At 41.5% G+C, this 24,935-nt stretch overlaps 1 protein-coding gene across 2 annotated transcripts; it reads left to right on the top strand.

Moving 5' to 3' along the window:
- Window positions 1–22: 22 nt before the first annotated feature.
- Window positions 23–19,557, top strand: Pus7l (pseudouridine synthase 7 like). 2 transcript variants are annotated; one of them, XM_036207538.1, is made up of 9 exons: window positions 23–69; window positions 3,013–3,940; window positions 4,977–5,136; window positions 7,305–7,497; window positions 10,737–10,835; window positions 12,879–12,960; window positions 14,446–14,723; window positions 16,434–16,487; window positions 18,972–19,557. In XM_036207538.1, the coding sequence occupies exons 2-9, from the start codon at window positions 3,025–3,027 to the stop codon at window positions 19,293–19,295; spliced, it is 2,106 nt and encodes a 701-aa protein (XP_036063431.1). In that variant the 5' UTR covers window positions 23–69; window positions 3,013–3,024; the 3' UTR covers window positions 19,296–19,557. The 2 variants fall into 2 exon arrangements, with proteins under 2 accessions (XP_036063431.1, XP_036063432.1); XM_036207539.1 differs by lacking the exon at window positions 23–69 and having other exon boundaries at window positions 3,817–3,940; window positions 4,961–5,136.
- Window positions 19,558–24,935: the final 5,378 nt, after the last annotated feature.

Genomic DNA, 24,935 nt, shown 5'->3' with positions numbered 1-24,935 from the left:
CAGGCGAAGGCTTCCGGGAATGCGCAGTGTGTCACCTGGGAGGACTGCTTTCTTTCTCTCGGAAGCGAGGTAGAACCGGCTGAGTCTCGTGGGAGGCTGGGTTGCGCGTGGGTTTGAGAGTGGCGGAAGTGGGCGATCCGAAGCTCATGGCCCGGACCAGGGCGACCCGGACGGGCGTGGCGCGGGGCCCGGAGGGAGGAGGAGGGCGTGGCGGGCGCCGGAGGAGCTGGGTGCAGGGGAGGATCTCAAGGGAGCCTCCCGCCCTTCTGCAAGGCTGGGACCCGCTGCAGCCTCGGCTCGCCCCGGGGAACAGCCTGGGTTCCTCCTGCCAGCCTAGCCCACGCGCCGCGGTCCTCCCGCCTTTGCATTCCACCGCTTTACTAGCTGCTTGGCTGGAAGGTCTTCGTCGCGGTGCCGTCCCCACGTCTAGCCTAGAAAGCCTTCCTTTGATCTTTTCCTAGACCCCCTAGGGTTCCGGAGGGCTGTGGACTTGGTCACCGCTGACGGCTGAGTTCCGTCAGTCACTTTAGGAACACCTCCACAAGGCAGGTTCCAGCCTTTGACAGGGCGTTCCGTGTCTTTCATAGCATTACTTCAGCTGTAGTCTCCAAAACGACCACACTACTCCTTCTCTGTATCCGGGCTTTCGCCCTCCCGCATATTGTTCGTTTCGTTTGTACTTGCTTGTGGTATTTCTGCCCCATTTCTGTCTCTTGAACTATTTTCAGAGACTTAAATAGCAATTTATTATACCATTCTTGGTTATCACAAACAAAAGTTAACCCTTCTTCCTCATCACTAGCTTTTACTGTGTTCTAGTTGTTGTCCAACAACCAATATTGATTGCAGACCTGCATGGTCACCTACTATGTGCGTCCAACAACCAATATTGATTGCAGACCTGCATGGTCACCTACTAGGTGCTTGGTGCTCTAAATGTGGGTTGATCAGTTTTGAATAAGGTAGAATTCCTTCCTACTCATGTGGAATTAGCACTAAGTTGAAGAAGACGGACAGAAAATAATAAAAGCATTCGCTATACAGAAAATTAAACTGTGTGTGTGTGTGTGTGTGTGTGTGTGTGTGTGTGTATGTGTGTATGTGTGAAGGAAAATGGCTAGCAGGTTCCCATAGATGAGATTATTGGTCAGTGAAAACCTCTAAGAGTGTGAATCCTAAAAGATTGGCCAGGAAGTTACCACAAAGGTGGTGAGGAGAGCCAGTGTAACTGTGGTTTAGAGGGTAATGGGATAAAGGTACATCCCACTGCAGAATAGACAGGGTGCAGAATCTCAGGGTTGATACTTTAGACTTTGTTGTAAATGTAACAATAGGGTTTTAAACACTTGTACAGTTTACCATTTAATATAGTATTTTGGGTGTTACACATAGTAGATAATAGTTGGCTAGACAGAAATAGTAAAAAGGCTGCCATGATGCCTGAGAATTTGGGAATTAGCACTGTTGAAGAATGGTAAAATAGGAAATCAGATTTCTAAAGGTGGTAAAGTTTTGGGTGATGAGAAAGTAAGAATGATCAAAGGAGTAGGTGGCCGAAGGGAGTGGGGCCAGAGGCTGAGGAGAAGAAGTTTGAGGGGATGTGGGATCGAGCTAGAAACATGGTCCACATGGGTGACTGACAAGAAGTTCTGCTCAAGAGGACGGAGGCCAGAAGTCTCAGTGAAGGAAGAGTCATCAGAGAGGATGTGGAAAGATAGAGCCCAGGGAAAGATCTGCAGAGGAACCGAGGTACAAGGGAAAAGAACCTCTTTGGAAAGATCAGTGGCAACAAACAGGTGGTGTTTCTAATCTCCAGATTCTAAGACACAGGGGTTGAAAGAAAAGAATGTCCCCGTCTCCCCCAAGAAGATGACAGAGGAAGGGAAATCCGTAGGGTTCAATTAGCAGGGGGAATGCAGGGGATTTCAGGGACTTTAAAAATGAAGCAGAATAAATGTGAAAATGGTGATACAGAGAATCGGATGTGGTTTGTGCATGGCCCAGTGGAGAGGACCTAGGAGGGTGGAGGTTTAGATCACGATGACAGAGAGCTTGTAAAGTATGGCGAGTGCCAGAGCCCAGTGGCGAAGCTGCTTCCCCACAGCTCCATGTGAGATGGTGGTAGCCGTATGGTGCCTGTGGGGTTCTTTGTAGAATTGCTCTTCCGTCACCTCTCTGAGAACACTTGTCCGGTTTCTTTTCTCTGATGCCAGTGATTGGGTAGAAACTTCCTCTCATCAGCTTGAGAATTTTGTATCTTTCCTACAGGGAATTTAGAGAAAGCTGAAGGTCCAGGGCTGACTTAAATATGCCTACCTTTAGTTTATGGAGAACTTCTCTCGTCTATTTACAGTAGAACTTTCTGTCTTAACTTCCCATGTCTAAAAATACCACCACAGTGGCCCTCGAATTAGCTCCAGGAGATCTTGAGGCGCCTGGGATGACAATCATTGTAAAAACAGACCTATTTTCTTCTCTCTTCTGTGTGGGCCTAAAGCCACCACTTTTCAGACGAACTTGAGATTGACCCATTTTATGTTTTTTAAAAACATTTTTAATAGGTTTATTTTGATATATGTGTTTTGTGTATATGCATGCATGTTCACCAAAGGTGTGCCTGGGTGCAGCACAGAGGTCAGGAAAGGACAGCAGGTCCCCTGGAACTGGACTTACAGATGGTTGTGAGCTGCCATGTGGGTGCTGGGAACTGAACTGGGGTCCTCTGCAAGAACAAGGTTGATTGACTGCTGAGCCATTTCTTCAGAATCAACCCATTTTAATTCTGGATAATAGAAGCTTAGATTGACTGAGAAATCAAGATACAAGTCACTACTTATGCCACAGATAGTTGGACTGGTAACTCTTCTTGCTCTCTGAAAGTAGGATACACACATATATCCATAAAATAAGTTATTAATGTTTTTTAGGGGACAGAGAATTAAGAGGAAGACAACAATTTCATTCTTATCTGTAAGTGTTTCTGGTAGCTGACTGTTTTCGTCTCTTTTATAGACACTGTTAAGAATGGAAGAGGACACGGATGGTGGAATCAGGCCTAGTTCCTTATGTTTCGTTAATGATCATGTTGGATTTCAAGGCACTATAAAAACCTCCCCAAGTGACTTCATCGTTACTGAGATCGACGAACAGGGGCAATTAGTCAGTAAGGCCATTGATGAATCCGTTTATGAAATTAGTAAAACACAATCCGAGCCAAGTCATTTTGTCAAAAAGCCAAAGCTAAATATTCATGATGGATCCTCCGACCATGAAGGTAACGAAGACGACGCTACTAACTTGCCTGGGCACTCGGACGGGGACCAGAGTCATCCATCTGGCTCGGATAAAGAAGACGGTGTCAGTGGTGTGACTTCCAAATGTGAGAAAGAGAATGTTGACTTACTAAGTTCACTTTTAGGTGAAAAAACTCATACATTGCTGGAGCAGTTTGCCCGTGACATCAAAGGGATGTGGGATTCAAAAACCGAGTTAATTGAACCCTCTCGGGAATTCTCACTAGGTAGGGTCCCTGACAAAAGCCAAAGGGCTGTTTTACACAGTGCCGTCAGGCAGACATTTCCTTTTTTAATAACCGTAGGGAAAAACAGTGAAGTCTTTGTAAAACCAAACCTCGAGTATAAAGAGCTCTGCCATTTGGTGTCTGAAGAAGAAGCACTTGGTTTTTTCAAATATTTGGATGCAAAGAAAGAAAATTCCAAGTTTACCTTTAAACCGGATACAAACAAAGGTCACAGGAAAGCCGTGCACCACTTCCTCAACAAGAAGTTTGGAACCCTTGTGGAAACCAAATCTTTCCCTGAGCAGAACCCCAGTGCTGGGAATCCAAACACAGCCATCACCGTGAGGTTCCGGGAGAAAGCTCGGACACATGGAAAGAGAGCTCGTCTTGAGTGGGAGGGAAGAAAAGCTGTATATACAGGTAATTTTGTAAATCATCGTTTACTTGGTGTAAAATTTGTGAAAGATAAGTAATTTGAATAAGTAGGCCTGGTCATAGAGCTATTGTAAAGAATAGACGGACTGTTTGGAGAAAGACGAAGCCTTGCAAATTGTGCTAAATGTGAAAATTAACTACTTAAGTACGGATAATAAAGACATTTACAGCTAACAGTCACAGATGTATAAAGTTGAAGCAATTGTTTTGTATTTGATTGGTTTTGAGAGTATTAATTTTTCTGTTTTCGGAATAATCTCACAGTTAAGTATTCGGAGATAAGGTGGATATATGTCATCCTTGGGAAGGGAAAGGAATGCCCTGGAGTGTAAGATGGGGGCCTGCACACGTGGTTCATCAGGCTTCCTGTGGATGCTCAGGCTTTAACCAGTAGTGTTGTAAAAATGTTTTTTTTTTTCTTTCACATACCAACCACAATTCCCCCTCCCTCTCGGCTCCCATTCCTCCTCTCCCTCCCCCTTCTCCCAGCCCCCCTCCCCACTACCCCCCATCCACTCCTCATAGGGGTAAGGCCTCCCTTGGGGAGTCAACACAGGCTGGCATACCAAGTTGGGGCAGGACCAGTCCCAGGCGTGTCCCATCCCCCTCCCCCTCCTGCATCAAGGCTGAGCAAGGTATCCATCCATTCCACCGTAAGGAATGTGCTCCAAAAGGCCAGTTCATGTACCTGGGATAAGTCCTGGTCCCACTGCCAGGGGCCCCACAAACAGATCCAGCCGCACAACCGTCACCCACATTCAGAAGGCCTGGTTCAGTCCCATGCAGGTTCCCCAGCTGTCGTGAGCTCCCACTACCTTGGGTCAGTAATGCGCACCTCTGACAAGCCAATGGATGATTTTAAATGGCAGCTGAGATCTGTGATGCTAGTTTTAGGGTCTCATTAAAACGCACTTTACTTTAGATTTCTTATCCTAACCTGTTAGTCTGTGAAGAATGGAATTATGGATGACGCCTTCCTTTTTATTTTATTTTTTTTAAATCTAGGATTATTTTGTTTCAGCTTTTACCCTACAAAAGGAAAACCTGGAGATGTTTGAAGCAATTGGTTTTTTAGCCGTCAAACTTGGTGTTATTCCTTCAGATTTTAGTTACGCGGGCCTCAAAGACAAGAAAGCAATCACCTATCAATCGATGGTTGTTAAAAAAGTGACTCCAGAGAGGTAATATGCTATTTCTTTCTAGTACATATAGGATTAAAACTCAAAATAATATCGGAACCAGTTTATCCTTACTATCAGTATTAACTAACTGATTACATACCACATCACATTGTACATTAGTAAAATAGTTATCTTCCTCGTATGTGTAAATGTGCATTGAATATATATGAAGTTTGGGGCTGGTGAGATGTACTTCCTGTTCTTCCAGCTGACCCAGGTTCGGTTCCCAGTACCCATGATGGGAAGCTCACAACTGCCTGCAGTCTGCCCCAAGGGATCCCTGGCCTCTTCTGGCCTCTCCTGGCCCCCTTGCACAAGGCATACCTTCACACAAACACACATAAATCAAAGAAAAAAAAAATCCTACAAAAAATAGAAAATTTTGGGGTGGAAACTGACAAGTAATAGATTTCAAAGTGTCTGAATTATTTATAAACATCTGATACTTTGTTCAAATGCACTTGCATTCAGAAAAGTGTAACTGAAGACATATAGCATTTATAAATCTTTCTTAATGATTATTGTGCTTTTATCATAAGCTCTTACATTTAAAATGCATTCTCATTAAATAGAATGCATAGGATTCAAATTTTACCTCTCAGTGCAATGAAGCTTTAGCAGTGATTTTTGCCATTTTAAAAGAAATAATGTATTCATATTTAGAAAACAGAAAAAAGGAACAGCTCACGAATGCCTGCACTGCTGAAAAATAACTACAATAAATATTGTTTTCAAGATGTTTTTCAGAGTGTACACATCACAGAAATGAAAATCATATTACCTGTGTAACTTAGATATTTATAATAAAATAAGAGTTTTTGCTGAGTTTCAAAATAATTTTCATAAAAGATCTTTTTTTTTTTTTTTTTGAGACAGGGTTTCCCTGTGTAGCTTTACACCTTTCCTGGAACTCACTTGGTAGCCCAGGCTGGCCTCGAACTCACAGAGATCCACCTGCCTCTGCCTCCTGAGTGCTGGGATTACAGGCGTGCGCCACCACCGCTCGGCCAAAAGATCTAATTTTTAAAATGGATCTTTTTTAAAAAATGGATTTTGTCCAGTTTCTCTTACTGTAGATGATACTGTGGTTACTGTTCCTGTACTTCAGTCTGCAAGTTCTGGATGCTTTCCTTAACCTTACGCAAGCTGAGCCATGCGTCAGAATTTCTCCTAACTGGATATGCTATTCACATTTTAGTACTTAGTTATAAACTATTTAAGCGTGCATTATTTGCAAGGGGATTTTTTTCAGGCCTGATTTTGTAGTCTGAATTATAGGAATTTAGGTATCACAGTATTAAAACAAAGGCTAATCTTTAACAACCAAAGGCGATACATGTTATTTGTTCCTAGGGAGAGAAGAGAGAGAACCTTGATTTGGTCCATGGGTGTGAGATTTCAAGTACCCTTAAGTAACAGGACCCAGCGGAACTAGAAATCAGAGGGACGACAAGCAGTCTACCAAATAAAATAGGCAATTTTTATAAGAGCTAAAAAAATAGATATAAATAAAAATTGATATATATTTCTTTTGACATGATCCTGGAATATGATTTTTAAAAGTTGGCAGAGAACTGATCGATTGAGTAAGGAAGTATCCAGGGCAGCCTCTCTGATGCTGGTGGGTCCTGTTTTTTAGACCCTGAGGAGGAAAGGGACAAGTTAGTACTGGAGGACCAGGGCCATTAGGAGGTTCTACCACTCGAGCTGAGGAGACACCTGCTCATGTCGCCAGAGTAACCCTCTTAGTCTAGTCTATGAGTAACCCTCTTAGTCTAGTCCTATAATGGTGAATATTTAGTGTATATTTACTAACATTAATTTAGAATTTCACTGAAACATTTTACATATTAATGCGCAAGGGTGTTTTGCCTGCATACATGTCTGTCTGTCACTCGGTGCCTGTGGAGGCCAGAAGAGGGTGTTGGAACCCCGTAACTGGAGTGACAGGTGGTTGAGAGCTGCCATGTGGGTGCTGCAAATCAAACTGTGTCCTCTGGAAGAGCAGCCAGCCCTCTGAACAGCTGAGCCATCTCTCCAGCCTCCCATGGTACTTACATTTTGATAGGAGTTGCCTGGCAACTATCATTTTAAAGCTCATGTTAATTAAATATGTAATTTTATTTTTAGACTTAGATTTAACTGATTATATGACTTGTCACTTATAGGTTGAAAAATATTGAAAAAGAAATTAAAAAGAAGAGAATGAATGTATTTAATATTCGGTCTGTAGGTGATCCTCTCAGACTTGGTCAGCTCAAAGGAAATCACTTTGAAATTGTCATCAGGAATCTAAACAATCGAATAAATGACTCTGCAAGCCTGACTGAGAGGATTGTGGAGGCAATAGAAAATGTTAAGGTAAGAAAACACAATTTTGAAATTGTATTACAGGAAAATTTCTATAATCCTCTCAGATTAAAAAAAGATTATTTTTTGTTACGTGTGTCTATATAATTAATTTCTAAAATGATAATTAAGTGTTGGCTTATTTTTTTTTCTTGACATCTTTTATATTAACACAAACAAAAGAGTGTGTCATGGACTATTACTTTATGTCAAGATGTGTTAACGTTTGTTTAACTATGTAAAGATGTGTTATATTTGTTTCACCTTGCCTGCCTGAGGCACCTGATTAGTTTAATAAAAAGCTGGATGGCCAACAGCTAGGCAGAAGAGGGACAGGCGGGGCTGGTGGGCAAAGAGAGTAAGTAGGAGGAGAAATCTAGGCTCAGGAGGAGAGAAGAGAGAACAAGGGAGAACGAGTGGGAGACCTCGAGGTCGGGCAGCCAGGCAACCCCCAGCCAGCCAGGCACAGAGGAAGCCGGAAAAGTAGGACACACAGAAAGCAAGCAAGGTAAAAGCCCCGAGGCAAAGCGTAGATGAAGAGAAGCGCTTAGATTAAGTTATAGGAGCTAGTGGGACAAGCCCAAGCTAAGGTCGGGCATTCCTAATAAGTCTCCATGTCTTGATTTGGGGGCTGGGTGGTGGTCCAAGAGAAAGGCTGCTCCAGCCGTGTGTGCCGATCCCCAGAAGAAGCTCTCTGAAACAGGGTTTCTCTAGTGTCTTCCTCAGGAGTGCGTGCTACTTTAGACGGGTTCACACAGTGGCGTGGCCGCCTTGTTCAGTAATTTTCTCCAGAAATCTCAATAAATAGTTACCCCACTTTTTAGACTGGTACAGGTCCTTTCCCATTTTAACCTAATGTTGGGTTTTCTTTAATACATATGAATTATAAATCCCAAACCTTTTAATTTTCTACTTAATTTTTTTAAAAATTATTTGAAATGAAAACATAATCATATTGTTTTCCTCCTTCCCTTTCCTCTCTCCAGCCCTTCTGGTTTTTACCAGCCCCTACTTGCTCTCTCTCAAGTTCATGGCCTGTTTCCTTAACTGTCACTAGGTATGTTTGTATAGACCGAGTAAGACCTACATCCGTGACCTGCGCAGCCAGCAGCCAGCATTTCCTAAGTCTTAAGTCACACCTGTTAGGCATTTGAGGGTGCACACGTAACCCCAACTTTCAGTGTTATTTCTCCATAGGGCTCCATAGTAACTGTTCTTGGCTTTCTGGGCCTGTGGTTCCTGTTGTGGTCAGTTAGCCACCCTTGTGTCGAAGTGGCCATAGGTGACAGTACATAGACAAGAGAGCACGGAAGATCTTAAAATTCAGCAACTTTGACCTGTATGTCATACTCCTCAGATTGTAGACTCTGTGTTGTGATCTGTTTTTTTATGACTGACCTACCTAAAAATTCTACTTTTTTTTTCCTTCTGAAAACTTACTAAAATAATATCTTAAAAAATGGAAGGGATTTCTTTCTTTTTTTTTTTTTTTTAAACTTTGTTGTTTTTTTCGAGACAGGGTGTCTCTGTGTAGCTTTGCGCCTTTTCCTGGAACTCACTCTGTAGACCAGGCTGGCCTCGAACTCACAGAGATCTACCTGCCTCTGCCTCCCGAGTGCTGGTTTTAAAGTGTGCACCACTGCCGCCCGGTGCATTGGAAGGGATTTCTGTGAATGAGTTTATGACCAGGTCTGCTTTGGTATTTATGAAAATACACTGCCTGTTGAGAAGTTCCCATTAGAAATGATCTTAGCATTCTGTTTTAAAATTTTTATTTATTTAGTAGTGCGTGCATGTGTGCATGCGTGTGTGTGTGTGTGTGTGTGTGTGTGTGTGTGTGTGTGTGTGAATGCATGTGTGTGTCTGTGTCTGTGTGTGTGTATGTATGTGTGAATGCGTGTGTGTGTATGTGTGAATGCATGTGTGTGTGTGTGTGTGTGTGTGTGTGTGTGTGTGTGTGTGTCTGCACGTACACGCGCACAAAGGGCAGCTTTTAGGAGTTGGTTTCTGCTTCTACTGTGACTTCCAGGGACCAAAATCAGGTCACCAGGCCTGCGTGGGGAGTTCCTTGCCTGCCATACCATTTTGCCAGCCAATAGACTTTAAAAGTCTGTTTTTGAGAAATGAAGTTGAGTGGCTTGACAATAAGGATCCCTTGAAGTTTTCTTTAGAGAGTTATAGTTCTGGTTATCAACTTTTGGTTCTATTTAATAATTCAGAGGGATAATTATTCCAGTTGCCCTCTGATACTTTTTTTTTTTTTTTTTAAACCAATTTGAAATAACTTTTAAAAAGCTGAGATTCAATATCGGGAGTACTCACCTTATCTGCAGTTGATTTTGTGCTGTACTGATAAAAAAAATGCCTTAACATCCTTTATTGACAGGCCTTGAGTTGGTGCTCAGTTGTGATTATTGGTTGAGTGAATGTTTACTTCTCTCATAAACTGTGTGGAGGACTCTTAATTTTCAAGAACTTCCCCTGGACCTCTTGGCCATGCATGTTCTTTCTTTCTCTCTCTCTCTCTCTCTCTCTCTCTCTCTCATTCTCTATTTCACACAGACCAATTATAATCACATATTTCTTCTGAGTAATATGACAATTTTGAAGCATGGTGTCTAGAGGCGACTCCATCCCTCCTTGGGAAATGACAGAGAGAAATCGGGGTGAATGAAAAGATAAAGGAATAACATCAAGGAACAGAGCTGGTGGGATGGGAAAAGAAGTTTGCACCTTGTTCCACTCTCGTCCAGCAGCAGCAGAAGAATCCCAAACCACAGAACTTGAGAGGGGCTGAGCTGCAGGTTTAATGGGAAGCTTATGCCAGCACGCACCTCATCTCTCTTGGCTTAGCACTTCGGGTCATGTGCACCAGGAACCCCTCACTGTTGTGAACAGAAAACTATTTCAAGCTTTGGTCTTCATTGGTCTTTGTGGTAAAGTTTTGGTTAGCTTGGTTTACTGAGGCAGGGTCTCACAGCCCAGGCGGGTCTTGGCTCTCAGCACCCCCCTTCCTCTCCCCTTCACACACTGCCCCCCCTCCACCCCCAGGGTTTACAGGCTGATTTACATCTATCTGCCCCGTTCTCCTTCTGGTGTGTAACTGTTTAGCATTTCTCAGACCATTTGACAACTCTGTATTATTGGTGATTACTGAATTTCTCCATTAAATATGAAGAGAAATGTTTGATTGTACTTTGATGTACTGTATTTATGAAGTTCTCATCTATTATATTCCGTTATATTCATAGAATAAAGGTTTTGTGAATTACTATGGACCACAGAGATTTGGAAAAGGAAGGAAGATTCAAACAGACCAAATTGGATTGGCTTTACTGAAGAATGAAATGGTATGAATTTTCAAAAATACAATCTTTTTTTTGTTTGTTTGTTTGTTTTGAGACAGGGTTTCTCTGTGTAGTTTTGGTGCCTGTCCTAGATCTTGCTCTGTAGTCTAGGCTGGTCTCAAACTCACAGAGATCTGCCTGCCTCTGCCTCCCGAGTGCTGGGATTATCAAAAAAAAAAAAAAAAAAAAAAAACTTAACTCTAGTCATTTGTACTTATTACACAAACTCATCACATACCTAACTGTGGCATATAACTGCATGTGTGTGCATGTGTGTACACTCTGACACACACGTCATGCATCATGTTTGATATCATTGGCGATCTCTGAGGCAGCTACTGTATTCCTGGATTCATAGTATAAGAAAGCAAACTGTACACAATGGCCTTGCATTTAACATTTATTTGAGATGACATAGACTTGACCAATGATTCCTTGAATCTATAACTGAATGAAAGATCCACTGGTACAATAACCTGCAGCTCCACAAACCAGGCAAAAGGATGCACCTTTTAGCTTTGCGGAGTTCTGCTCATAGACACCAGACCCAGTACATGTAGGGGAGGACTGTGCCAGGCATGGGTACCAAGAGAGGACATCATCAGAGCTGCCTTAGAGGCCACTTCCCGTAGCTGGCACACCACATCTTCCTTCTTTGCTTAAAGCACTTCCTCCCTAATCTTTATATTTTGTACCTCAACTTAAATGTCCACTAATTTGGGATCTGGGACTTCTATCATCTTACTAGGTTTTGTTGTGATTATCTTGTTGCAGTTGCTCAGTCTTCTCCCGTAGATAGTGTTCTACACATCACACCCCACACAGTCCTCAGCATGTGATAGAGGCTTAACATTTGCTTGGCTGTTGTCTTAGTGTGCTTCCTATAGCTGTGACAATACACCATGACCAAAAGCAACCTGGGGAAGGAAGGGTTGATTTGGTGTAGAGGCTACAGTCCATCGTCAGAGGAAGCTAATGCAGGAACTCAAGGCAGGAACCGGGAAACAGGAACTGAAATAGAGGCCGTGGAGGAGTGCTACTTCCTGGCTTACTCCCATGGCTTGCTTGGCTTGTTTTTTTTAAAAATATAATTGAGGTCCACTTGCCCACAGTGAAATGGGCCCTCCCACATCAATCATTAATCAAGAAAATGCTCTACAAACTTGCCCACAGGCCAGTCTGATGGGGACTTTTTCTTAGCCAAGACTCCCTCTTCCAAGATGACCTTGGCATGTGTCAAGTTGACAGAAAATCAACCACGACAGTTGTATTAGCTTTTTGTGAATATTTGTTTGGATAAATGCTGTAGAAGGTAGAATGGAAATTGGGGTGAACGAATTATTTTAAGTTGCTTTCATACTATGAGCTACATACTCCAGTCATTCTGTGATAAAATAAAAGGAATTAAGTAGACACCTTTTTTAAATAAAAAAAGAAACATCATATATGTGTATGGTTTAAAATAAACTATTAAAATGTTAAGTAAAACATTGAAGTTGACACTTTATAATATTTTGCCAGTGTGGAGGTCAGAGGACAACTTGCCAAAGTCAGTTCCCTCCTTCCACCATGTGGGTCCTGGGGACTGAACTCAGGTCATCAGGCTTGGTGGCAGGCACCTTTGTGTAACTGAGTCATTGTGCCAGCCCTAACTTAATGTTTAATTTCAAAGAATTTGCAAATATAAGTGAAACTAATGGCTTGGTATTTCTGATTCCTTCACTTTTTTTTTTTTTTGAATCATGTGTTGACCAAATCCGAGCATTTAAATCATCTCTTTACCCTTCTCTTTATATCTCGGCTGAATAAAGGCTGATAGAAATGAAATGCCCGAGGAGGGGGCTTTTCCAGTGTATGGTTTTGTAGTTGCTTTTGGTTTGTATGGAAGGATTATCTCTACGTGTGAAACTGATTAAGTGTTGAAACCTTAAGGAAGAAATCGCAACGACACTTTCCGCCCTTACAGGATGTCCAAGAATTTGCATCTTTTTTAAAAAGTGATTTGCCATTTTTTTAAAAACCTGTTCACTTGGTTAATTTTTCAAGGTGAAGGCCATAAAGTTATTTCTTACACCAGAAGACGGGGATGATCCTGTAAATAAAGCGAAGAGATACTTTCTTCAAACTGGTATGTAAGTTTCTTTACTGATCTGTGGTAATACAGACACAGATAAAGATACCCTGCATGGGCCTGTCCTTAAAACGCACACCCTGAGAAATAGCAGAAGTAGCAGAGCTGGGAGACTGTTAGATTGGAGAAACAAATGGGTAATAGTTTGCACTTTGAATCACGTGACTGACTGGCACGGGTGCTCAGTCTGTCCGGCTTGCTTGCACTTTTGTCCATCCTAACTGTACTTTGCGGGTCAGGAGAGGCAGGAAGTACTCCCTTAGTTTTCCTTCACTGAAGTCCCATAGGACGAGGAGTTGCACTCTACATTGCTGCTGATGGTAGCATGGCCACGGCAACCAGCGAAGCCTCTGGCTGAGTGAAGTTCACCTGTGATAGCGAGTCCTCTAGGAAGTGTTTCCCAGGGGCTGTCATGTATTCCCGACTCCTCTTTGGAACCCGAGTTTGATGTGCATACATAGCATTGTTCGCAAGCTCACTAAAGAAGCGTGATTCTGAGTGTGGCGGCAGGTAAGCTATGGTGGCTTCGCTGTCCGTGTGTGATTTGTTTCTCTCGTAGAGTCTGAGATGATCCCCATGTCAGTGATTCTGAAGCTTTAGTGCACCTAAGAAGCATCCAGTACCTTTATTAAATACCAGTTACAAGGCCCTCCATGAATAAGCATCTTTGGAGCTCAGCAATATACATTTTAAAACCCACTAGCTAGGATATGGATTGCCACGATTTATCCACACATTCTTTTTTTAAAAAAAATTTTCTATTATCAGCTTGATACAGTGTAAATTCTTATCCTAATAGTGAAATGTTTCATTGAGGCTTGCCCAGTGATTGAGTCAAACCAAAACTTATTATAAGCCACAGTCATCCTAGGGTCCCCCCTGCTATATAGCCTCCCTGGTTTTGTGGGTTGCAGTCTGATTAGAATCCATACATGCTATTGTATGTCTATGAGAGTTCTTCAGAAACCCCTAGGCCCCTCCAGTTTACCAGCTTATTTTGTCCCTGGTGATGGGTTCTTTTTATTGGGCAGACTTCTGAATTAGATTAACTCTGTTCTAAGGAAAGGGGTCTGGCCAGCTGTTCCTCATGCTAGGTTCGATTTTCTTTCTTATTTTCTTTCTTCCTTTTCTTTTTCCAAAGATTTATTTATTTATTATGTATACAGAAGAGGGCGCCAGATCTCATTACAGATGGTTGTGAGCCACCATGTGGTTGCTGGGAATTGAACTCAGGACCTCTGGAAGAGCAGTCGGTGCTCTTAACCTCTGAGCCATCTCTCCAGCTCCATCTTTTTTATTTTTCAAAGAAAAGTTTAAAAAAATAGCACAAGCTTTTATATAATTTAATTATAATTGGGTTTAACTAGTAGTGTTCAGCATCTCCACAAAATGATTGCCCCTCATTTAGACTGCTTGCAAAAGGCATCTCCCAGGTAACTTTGCAGTGGAGATGTCTACCAGCTGATCTGTTCTCCATTTCAGAGGATGCCCAAGGCACACTTTCACTAATGCCTGAGTTCCGAGTTCGAGAGCGGGCTCTGCTGGAGTCCTTGCATCGCTTTGGCATGACGGAGGAAGGCTGTATCCAGGCCTGGCTCTCTTTCCCTCACTCCATGCGCATATTCTACGCCCACGCATACAGCAGCAGGATTTGGAATGAGGCGGCATCATACAGACTTGCAGCCTATGGAACCAAAGTGGTGGCCGGGGACCTGATCTGCTTGGATGAAGATGCCGACGAGCATTTCTCAAGCAGTCAAGTGAGTACCCATCTGTCAAGGGAGTGACTTGCCATCCCAGAGACAGTAATTACAAGAAGCCTGGGTTTTGAAACACTTCCATTTACTCATCTCCAGGCTTACTTTTCTGACGGCTGAGAATCAACATGTGTTGCTAAGTGGAAAAATAGTGGTGTAGAATGCAAGGTGGTAAAGTGTCCTTTAAAGAGCGCAGTCTTAAAAACAAACAGACCTGTATGTGTGATGCCCCCAGTTGTGTTAAGCTGTCCTCTTGAAAACAAGAGTCAAACTGTCCAGAACTGGAAGGTCTGCACACCCCAACTACTTTCTCTTGCTTCCTGTTGTCCAGCATGTGTCCTTCAGCTTCCTCTCTGCTGTCCCCCAAGTGTTCACAGAAAATGGCTTTTATTTGTATAAAATTCCAAGAAAAGACAGGTGTAAGAGATGTACAGCTTACAAGAAAAAAAAAAAAAAGTAAGTTGCATAGTGTTATGAGAATATGGGATGCTTTCCTATACATGTGGTTTTATGTCAGTGTGATTTCATGACATTAATATTAATGAAGTGATGTCATGACTATTTTATAAAACTTGCTTTTTCTATTTCTTCCCTGTCTACCCGGCATTTTTCATCTCTATAGGTTTGAACTAATTAATGAAACTGAATTCCACAAGTCTTGTGAGAGTTCACATAGTAGTGTAAAACAAAAGGAACAAAGAATTTTCCTCTCACGTTATCTTGAGTCAATTTTAACCTGGTTAAAACCAAGGACAAGACCCTGAGTAGTGCCTCATGGTATACATTGCAAAACGGTTGGATTTGGGGGGAGTAAAGGATTTCAGAGGTCCCGTCCTTGAACTCCTTCCATTTTATGGGAATGAGAACTGAGGCCCAGATGGGAAAGGGAAAATTCAGAATCATCTATGAAGGGCATCTGAAAAGACCCAGGAGTCTAAGCGGGTCTCCTCTGGAGGACCCTGGAGGTAGACCTAGGAATCAGTTAGTAGAGGTACATCATGACCCAGCCCTTCAAAACTAGAGGAAAGGTAGACTCTAAGCTCTGCATTAAGAAGTCTTTACCCAGATCAATGATGGACTCCACATGTATGAGTTAAGGCTACTTGGTTTTAGGTAATAGGAATCTCCCTCAAACTAATTTTAAAAATCCAGCAGGAGTTTATTTGGTCCTGTGCCTAAAAACTCACGATTTATTCAGGCTCAGCGGCATCTCCAATCCCATCTTCTTCAAGAGCCGTGCTCCTAACAGCCAAGAATTGTGTATTCTGTGATGTTGTGGAGCAGAGTTTCTCAAACTTAATTTATCACACACCTCTCGAATTCCCTTTTGGCTTCAGAAGCCTGCTACTGTCCCCTCAAACAGATACCACATGCACCATGGCTGAATAAAATACTGCTGTCTTTCCTGGGGACTGGGGTGATTGAAGGGAGGGGCCGGCTTTTCAGAAGCAGACATTCAATTCTGCCTCATTCGCTCGGGACTGAGGAGAGTGTCACCACTGGGCAGCCTCGATTGGTGCTATCCAGCCTCAGTAGTGTAAGGCAGAAAGGACTGGTCTGTTTATTATGTAGTGGGCTCCTCTGGAGACAAGTTATTATAAAAGGATTGTGTTTGAACATATGAATATTCAGTGTGTGAATCAGAGTTAGGACACACTGAGGTCATTTGAGCTTTTGGCAACCACTCTTTACCATCATATTTTATGAAACTAGGTTCATCTGGTGACCGAAGAAGAGGCGTCAGCTAACACATACGCAGTACACCAGGTAAGTTTGGTTAAAAGGTACTGTCAACTTAGATTTCAGTAAGTATTGTTCCCTAAGACAAATCTGACCTCCCTTCTTGGGAACTGTTAAATTGTTATAATTTATATCCTAGTAATTGATGCTTCTTTAATACATTTATGCTTACAATAAACTCACTGTGCTGTAATATATACCCTAATAATTTAATTTATACTTGCTTTTGATGAATACATATAATCATGTGGACACTGAAAAATTCAACATTAAGTAAGAATAGTTTCATGTCTCTCTCAGATTTCCCTATGTTCATGTCTCTGTCCAGTGTTTCCCAATGTTTGACACCCATATTAATCCTATTTCCAGGATTGCATTAATTTTATTTCATGGGAGCCACTGATTTAATTTTCATCACTGTGGCTTTACGTTTGAAAAAATATTACGTAAATAGTGTGTGTGTGTGTGTGTGTGTGTGTGTGTGTGTGTGTGTGTGTGTGTATCTTTCTGTATTCCAGCTTCTTAGACTGTGGGTTATGATCCCATGACTGAATGTGGGGGTTGTGTAAAATTTTGTAGCAATACAAGGTTTCTGAATGCATAGTGACAGAAAATTAATTGAAAATCAAATACATAGTGAATCTAAGGTATTTCTAGAAGCATTCACAAGTGTTGCATCATGTGGCTTCACTGCAGACTGTAGACTTGGTTCTGTGTAGCAACATGCACACTTTGCCTTGTGTGTGTACCATCCTGCCCATTACAGATGGTAATGATGGTGGTGGTGATGGTGATGAATGATGGTGATTGATGATGGTGATTGATGATGATTGATAATGGTGATGATTGATGATGGTGATTGATGATGATTGATGATGGTAATGATTGATGATGATGATTGATGATGGTGATTGATGATGATTGATGATGGTGATGATTGATGATGATGATTGATGATGGTGATTGATGATGATTGATGATGGTGATGGTGACTGATAATAGTGATGATGATGATGGTGACAATTGATGATGGTAATGATGACTGATGAAGATGATGGGGATGATTGATGGTGATGATGATGATGATGATTGATGATGGTGGTGATAATTGATGATGGTGATGATGATGATGATGATTGATGATGGTGATGATGGTGATGATGGTGATGCATGAAACACCTCAGCTCTGATTCCAGACTATTACATATTAGCAGTTGTAGGTTTTATTGTACATACAAAGTTTTAACATAATGGCTTACTTTGGAAAACAAAGACAATATTTTCCTACCATTTATCAGCATGTGAATATTAACTTAATATATGCTTGGGCTGTATTTTGTTAGAATACTTGCTTTTTAAGATTGCCGTTTTGATTGCTGACCTGGGTGTCATAAAAAAGAATGTTAAATGAGTTTTGACTTGAGATTAGGACAGAATTTCCAACGTTTCATGAATGGCTCCAAATATACTTCCGCCATTTTGTGCTGTGTGTTCATGTGAAATGGTACTCTGAGCACCAAGATTACAAAATCCAAACATCTGTCTAGCTGGAAAACACTGAAAATGCTTTACACCCCATGGTTTCAAATGTTCAGGCAAGATTTAATGCTTTATATGAGAATAAACAGCATATTATCTCCTTGGTATGCAAGTTTGCTTTAGTAATTTAATGATAATTAAATGGTCTTTAATAAATGGCAGAATTATATGTATAACAGAGTCATCTTGACATAAATCTTTTATGATTTATTATCAGTTTAAGTGTTTGGCTTTTATACCAATTTCATACTTAGGATCATATACAATTTTCTTGGATAATATGGGTCACAAGTGAATCAAATTTCTGAAGCCTAGCTGTAGCTCAGGCTGGATTCCAACTCCTATCCGTGCCTCAGCCTTCTGTGTGCTGGCTTAAACCCTAAAGCGTCTGGTTTCTTTGAGATTCATTTATATATTTGAGGATTTGCCCATTTTTCTAAATACCTTTTTGTATTCAGACATACTGTCTAGCAGTCAGCAAAGGAGAAAACCTCTACAGATCACAGATGCACTCATATGCACACAGCTGACAAAATAAAAATATCTGCTGTTGGTTGATTATTTGGTTGTTTTTTTAATAAAAGGAATTTCAGATTGTCACCCAAAATAGCAGGGGCCAGCAGTAGAGACAGTTCTGTGTGTCACAGAAGACTCTGCTTTAGGATTGTAGGAGATGGAGTCCTTACTGGATAATTACATGAACCTTTATTTTTGAATTTTGCTTTGCCCAGTGTTACCTGATACAAGCTGATGACCCTCTGTCTCCTGAGTCTTTGGTTTTCGTTATCTCTTTCTTTGCCAGATAATGTTAAAAGCATCCTAGGTAGCATGTCTTCGGCCAACTGTCATATTTATATAGCCTGACACTGTTTTTACAAATCCGGGTCATCATCACAAAGGTAATCTATGATGGTGTGTCTTTCTGACGGCTAATCCATGTGCTGTGGTTTCTCCCTGCCCCCCCACCCCCAGGTGCTTCTGCCAGTACTTGGATACAACGCTCAGTACCCAGAGAACAAAGTGGGCCAGTGGTACCGTGGGGTCCTCAGCAGGGACGGACTACAGGCCTGTAGGTTTAGAGTGCCTGCCCTGAAGCTGAATGTACCAGGATGCTACAGGCGCATCTTGAAACATCCCCACAATGTGTCATACCAACTAGTCCATCCTGGCTCCGATGTTAACGTGGAAGGTTCCCACGACAATGATGGGACCTCATCACTGTCCATCTCCTTTGACCTTGACGCTTCGTGTTATGCTACTGTTTGTCTGAGGGAAATGATGAAGGGTGATGTTTAAACCAGCACCTGTGGTGTAGGAGTGTGTTTGCCATTCTGAAGAAAGGGTAGCTGCCATTTCTAGGGCCTCTGCCTTGAGCTTCATGATGACTGTCTTCTTCAAGTTTTACAGTATCCTAAGAGGTTGGAATGTGATGAATTCAAGTGTCAGTGTCTCAGTTTAAACTTTTCTACTAAAGTCCTGTGTTCACTTACAACAGTTGAGGAAGTGAAGGTCTAAGGCAGTGGTTCTCAACCTGTGGGTTGTGACCCCTTTGGTAACCGTCCCAAAAATAATGTTATGGTTGGGGGGGGGGGTCACCACATGAGGAACTGTATTAAAGGGTTGCAGCATCAGGAAGGTTGAGAACCCCTGTTTTAAAGCTACGTGACTACAGCCTTTCCACATGCTTCAGGGATAGAACACTACTCCGGGCCCTATCTGCTGTGGATCACACTTAAGAGTGACTAGAGAGAGAAGCCCTCCACTCTGCTTAGAGAGGGGAAGCGAGGTGACAAGGAAGCCATGGTGACAGGACAAGTGAAGCGCCGTCCTTTCTGCCTTGAAGTGGCTGGTCACAAAAAAAAAAAAAAAAAACGTGCCAGGGATTATCATTTGTTCTTATCGCAACTGATGTACGACATCATCTTGGAGGAAGACTAATGTTTTCATTAAACTTTTTCATACAAGCTTTTTACCTGATTCCCTAACTTTTCATTGTGTTTTCTAGAACCTAAAACTCAGATTTTAGGCTCAGGTTTACTCACATTCCATCTCTCACACATTGGATATGCTATTGATTCTTTTTGGAATTTGGAATTATCAATTTCCTAAGTCGCCACAGAATGACCTCTGTGTTTTATGCTACAAAGAGAAAACATTTTGTCCATTTGGAAATCTTACTGTTTGTTGGTTTAATTGTCCCACACCATAAATTAACCTTAACAGCACTATATCATTTAAATTCTGGTAAAGAGGGGTGGTGTATTTATTAGGAAGATCTCCTTCCAATATAATTTCAATTTTGATAAGATTGTGATGAAATTTCAAAGGCCTTATGGGATATTAAAGACCAACAATGAGGTGTTTTTGTATGTCTATGTTAGTCTACACATTTACAGGATATCAGCACCAGGAAATAAAACCCAAAAGAAGGAAAAGTGCTAAATGGAATGTAATTTTTTTTTTTTTTAAATAACATGTTCATTCGTATATTATGGAGCAAATCAGAAGTCAGTTTAGAGTTCATCCATGGATGAATCAAATGGATAGCAAATGTGTAGTTACTAAAAATGTTGATGGAAATGTGTTAGAAAATGTGTTACAGGAGCAAAACGTGCATTTTACAAATGCCGGGTTTGCCAACGAGATGCATAGTTGCATACTGATTAAAAACTGTGGCTACCAGGGACTAACTCCCCCAGTTTGAGCCCTGGCTGCTGATTCCAGTTCCCATGCTTCCCTCTCAGCATCCATGGAAGGGGGACACTAATACACATATCACTCAAGAGCTAATGTGAGGGTGTCATCAGTTAACATAAGTATGGTGTGTTGAAGAAGGGCCTGGCACTCCACAACTGTTATATGTTTGCAGGTACAAATTTGGAAGAGAAGATAATGACATTCAATTAAGATGATGAGTAGTCAATTAAAAATAATATCTATACGTGCATCTATATATATATATTTGGTCATATAAATGTGCATACATATGTATTTATATATATTTGGTCATTACATATCACCTTAGTTACCTTTCTGTTCCTGTGATAAAAAACAAACACCTTAACAAAAGCAACTTAAAGGTGAGAAGGTTTATTTTGGCTCCCAGGTCCAAGGTACAGTCTGTCATGGCAAGGACATCATGGTGACAGGAACCTTGAGGGCACTGGTCCCCTGTGTCCATAGTCAGGAAGCAGGGAACAGTGGATACTTGTCAACTCACCTTTTTTATACAGTTCAGGATCCAAGCCCTGGGGACAGAACCACCTGAGTGGGTGAGGCTTCCCAATTACTCTAAACAAGACAATAATTCCTATATATGTGTCTAGGGTGATTGTCGTCCAGGTGATTCTAATCTCATCAAGTTGACCATCGAGACTGCCCATCACACATACTGTCTGCAATCTCAAAATACACAAGAAGTTGGATATTGATTTTTTTTTAAAAACTACCTCCACAACCTTAGTGTTTATCGGAAATAAAGTGATATTCTATTAGATAGTAAAAATTGGGAGGGGAGGAATATTTTAACTTCGTGACAGAAATTGTATTTCGTGAATTAAATGTGAAAATAAATTTTATAAAATTTAGTATTCTTTTAAATAAATGTCTATTAGAAAACATCAAAGCATTTTATAGAATGTGCTGTCGTTAATATTCTTGGCCTGTAGATGGCACTGAAAGTTTAGATTTCTCTTATAGTAAAGCGAACTCTCATCACTATAAACTATTGGGATGTTATTTACTCATGTTGAAAGTCATTCCATATGACATTTGTATTTTATATATCATACATATATATATATGTATGCTTTTCAGGTACTTTATTATGTCCTGAGAACTAACTGGTGACCAGTCTCTAAGATTTACAAGTTTTATGAGGCGGTTGGGGATTTAGCTTAGTGATAGAGCGCTTGTCTAGCAAGCTCAAGGCCCTGGGTTCGGTCCTCAGTTCTGGCAAAAAAACAAAAAAAAAACAAAAACCAAGTTTTATGAGGCAGTTCATCATAAGCATTAGTTTGCTTTAGTTTTAATTAACCAAGGTGGCATTTGAGACTAACAGTGCCTAAGGATAGGGAAGTGAACGGTTTTAATTTTGAGGTGTCTTGCTTTATTACCATGCTGGTGATTGAACCTAGAGTCTTGATCATGCTAAGCTAGTGCTCTGAACAGAGAGCCTCACCGCTTAGTTTTTTGTTTTTTTTTTTAAATCAAGATAAAAATGCCTGCTTTTTCTGTAAGTTGTAAAAATGGAAAAATCTCTGTAATTTTAGACCCAGCTAACGTTTTTTGGGTTTTTTTTTTTTAGTGTTATATATCTCTATCTCTCATATTAATCCATATTTCACCCTATTGGGGTACGTGTAATATTTCCTGCTTTGGGCAGATTGTAAGCATATCTGATGTACTGATGATCTCTTTAAGGTCAGACAAGATACAGTATGAATTCGAACTTGCTTATGTTTCCTAGGTGTCGTAGTTAGGGTAACTATGGCTGTGATGAAGCATCATGACCAAAAGCAAGCTGGGGAGGAAAGGGTTTGTTTCACTCAGTTCCATATAACAGTTCATCATAAAAAGCAGCAAGGGCAGGAACTCAGGGCAGGAATTGGAGGCAGGAGCTGATGCAGAGACCATGGAGGGGTGCTGCTTACTGACTTGTTTCCCATGGCTTGCCTAGCCTGTTTCCTTAGCGAACCCAGGACCACCAGCCCAGGGATGGTACCACCCACAATGGGCTAACCCCCCCCCCCCCAAAAAAAAATCACTAATTAAGAAAATGCCCTACAGGCTTGCCTACAGCCAGAACTTACGGAAGCATTTCCTCAGTTGAGGTTCCCTTCTCTCAGATGACTAGCTTATGTCAAGTTGACTTAAAACTGGGCAGCACACTAGGTCAGTACTGCTTTGACTAGTAACTTCCTCTTGAGAGCAAGCTTTGGGATGATAATTCCTGTGTCCACCAACTTAGTATTGTCTGCTGCTGCTGAACCGACACATTGAGACATGTCTTGAGAGAGAAATAATATTCTTTCTGAGATTTCAAACTAAGGAGAAGATCCAAATCTGGAATCTTCCACAGCATATACCGGAATATGTACCACAGGAATGTGTTGAAATCATTACAGCGCCTAGGAAACAGAGCCGATACCTGGGACAATTCTAAAGGTCAGTGAGAAAGTTTTGTTCTAAATCAGGCTGAGCTTCTCCAATCCACCTGTCATTCTGTTTAAAGAAGAAGCTGACACTTGCAGGTTCACCTTCTTAACGGAAGCTGTGGCCCCCCTGCTTAGAAGCATCAAGAGTTCCAGCACCCAGGTTTTAATGAGGTTGCTTCTCTTTTGGACTCTCTTTCCCACGTACGTGTTCACTTAGATAATTGTGTTGCTACATTCATGAGATGGAACTGTTTCCTTTAAAACCAAATTTAGCTGTAAAAGGGGAGGGCCACCTCACAGGTCCCAAGAGTGCAATGCAGTAGTGATTGAGCAGCAGTACCCAGATGGCAAAAGTCTGAGTAATGCTACTGAGCTGTGAATCCCTCACTTTGCAGAGTGGCTGGACCACGAATTTGTTTGTAACTTTAACAATCCACCCAATCTCTCTGTTGTGATATCCTCAGGTCCCAAGTCACCTTAGTCAACTTCTCATTTTCCCCAGTCCTGGATATGTTATATCAAATAAATCTATGGAAAGCACACAAATTCAAGATGTTATTGTGTTATAAGTAGAGGCATTCATGACACATGCCATATCTTGACATTTTTACCAGTAAGAATTTCATAGAAAATCTTAAAAGACACTCAGAACAGTGTCTGGTACCTTGGAAATTCTCAGAAAATTCCAGCTTGTATTCATAGAGTTGATACCACCTCACTGTGTTCTCTGAAGGTTGGTTAGTTTTCAGTGAGATCTGAGCTGATTCTGCCTTAATACAAACTATAATTTATATTTTATGGCCTGGGGAGATAGCTTAGTAAATAAAGCACTTGCCACAGCCCAAAGGACTGAAGTATCCACATAAAAGCCAGACAGGCATGGTGCCTCAGCTGTAATCCCATCCCTTAGAAGGTGGAGATGGATTTCCCTGGGGCGAGCAGCTTACACTAGCTTAATCAACACTTTCTGGGTTCAGTGAGACTCTGCCTCAGGAAATTAAATGGAAAGCAATCCAAGAAGATATCCAACACCAATGCCTGGCCTCCAAGCACACATGCACACATACAAACATTGGTATACATGGCTGTATACCACACATACATGCCCTCCAAGGGGAAAATATTAAGTGGAAAGAAGTTTCCAAATACCAGGATTCAGAAGTTTGTTCAGGTTAGGATCGGTAAGAACCATATAGGTTAACAGTCCTCAATGTTAAGAGTCAAAAGGAGAAAGGAAACTCTAACACAACCTTCTGACATTGATTTAAGAGTGGGAACAAAGTTAGAGGATAGTATGACAAGGAACCAGAACGTTCTTTCCATTCATTTCTGGAATGTTTGAAGTTTTACATATGTTCATGTACTTGCTTTCCAGTTAAAAGCCTCGGAGACTTACTAAGTTTGAGAGAAGAAGGCAAGGGAAGTGCGACAGGTTACATACAGTCGTCTCCAGAATAGTCCTGGCGACCCGTGAGAGCATTGCTAGAGAGAGACGTGTATATGTGTTGCACATCCAGCAGCACCAGCCCCAGCAGACGCAAGCATTGCAGTTTCGAGGTTGCTCGCATCACGCATTTTGCTGTCAGGTTTCTAGTAGGTTCCTGAGAGATAGATACCTTATGGCACTGTTTTAATCTTGATTTTTCAAGACCTCTGCTCTAACTTTTTTTTTTGGGGGGGAGGGGGTAGGCCACGAGCAGTGCTGAGAACATGATGTAAGGATCAACAGGCATTTGAGTGGCTCCAGGCTGAGAGTGCCCTGGAGTTGCAGCGGGAAATA

The sequence above is a fragment of the Onychomys torridus genome, chromosome 16, assembly GCF_903995425.1.
Source record: "Onychomys torridus chromosome 16, mOncTor1.1, whole genome shotgun sequence".
Lineage (NCBI taxonomy): Eukaryota > Metazoa > Chordata > Mammalia > Rodentia > Cricetidae > Onychomys > Onychomys torridus.
This window is presented reverse-complemented; position numbering and strand designations above follow the sequence as displayed.

Bases quoted from the DNA above. Each gene is read 5' to 3' on its own strand.
- Pus7l (XM_036207538.1), top strand. From the start codon at position 3,025: ATGGAAGAGGACACGGATGGTGGAATCAGGCCTAGTTCCTTATGTTTC. The intron at 12,961-14,445 runs GTATGTAAGTTT...TCTCCATTTCAG, and splicing joins GAGATACTTTCTTCAAACTG to AGGATGCCCAAGGCACACTT. The intron at 14,724-16,433 runs GTGAGTACCCAT...TTATGAAACTAG, and splicing joins AGCATTTCTCAAGCAGTCAA to GTTCATCTGGTGACCGAAGA.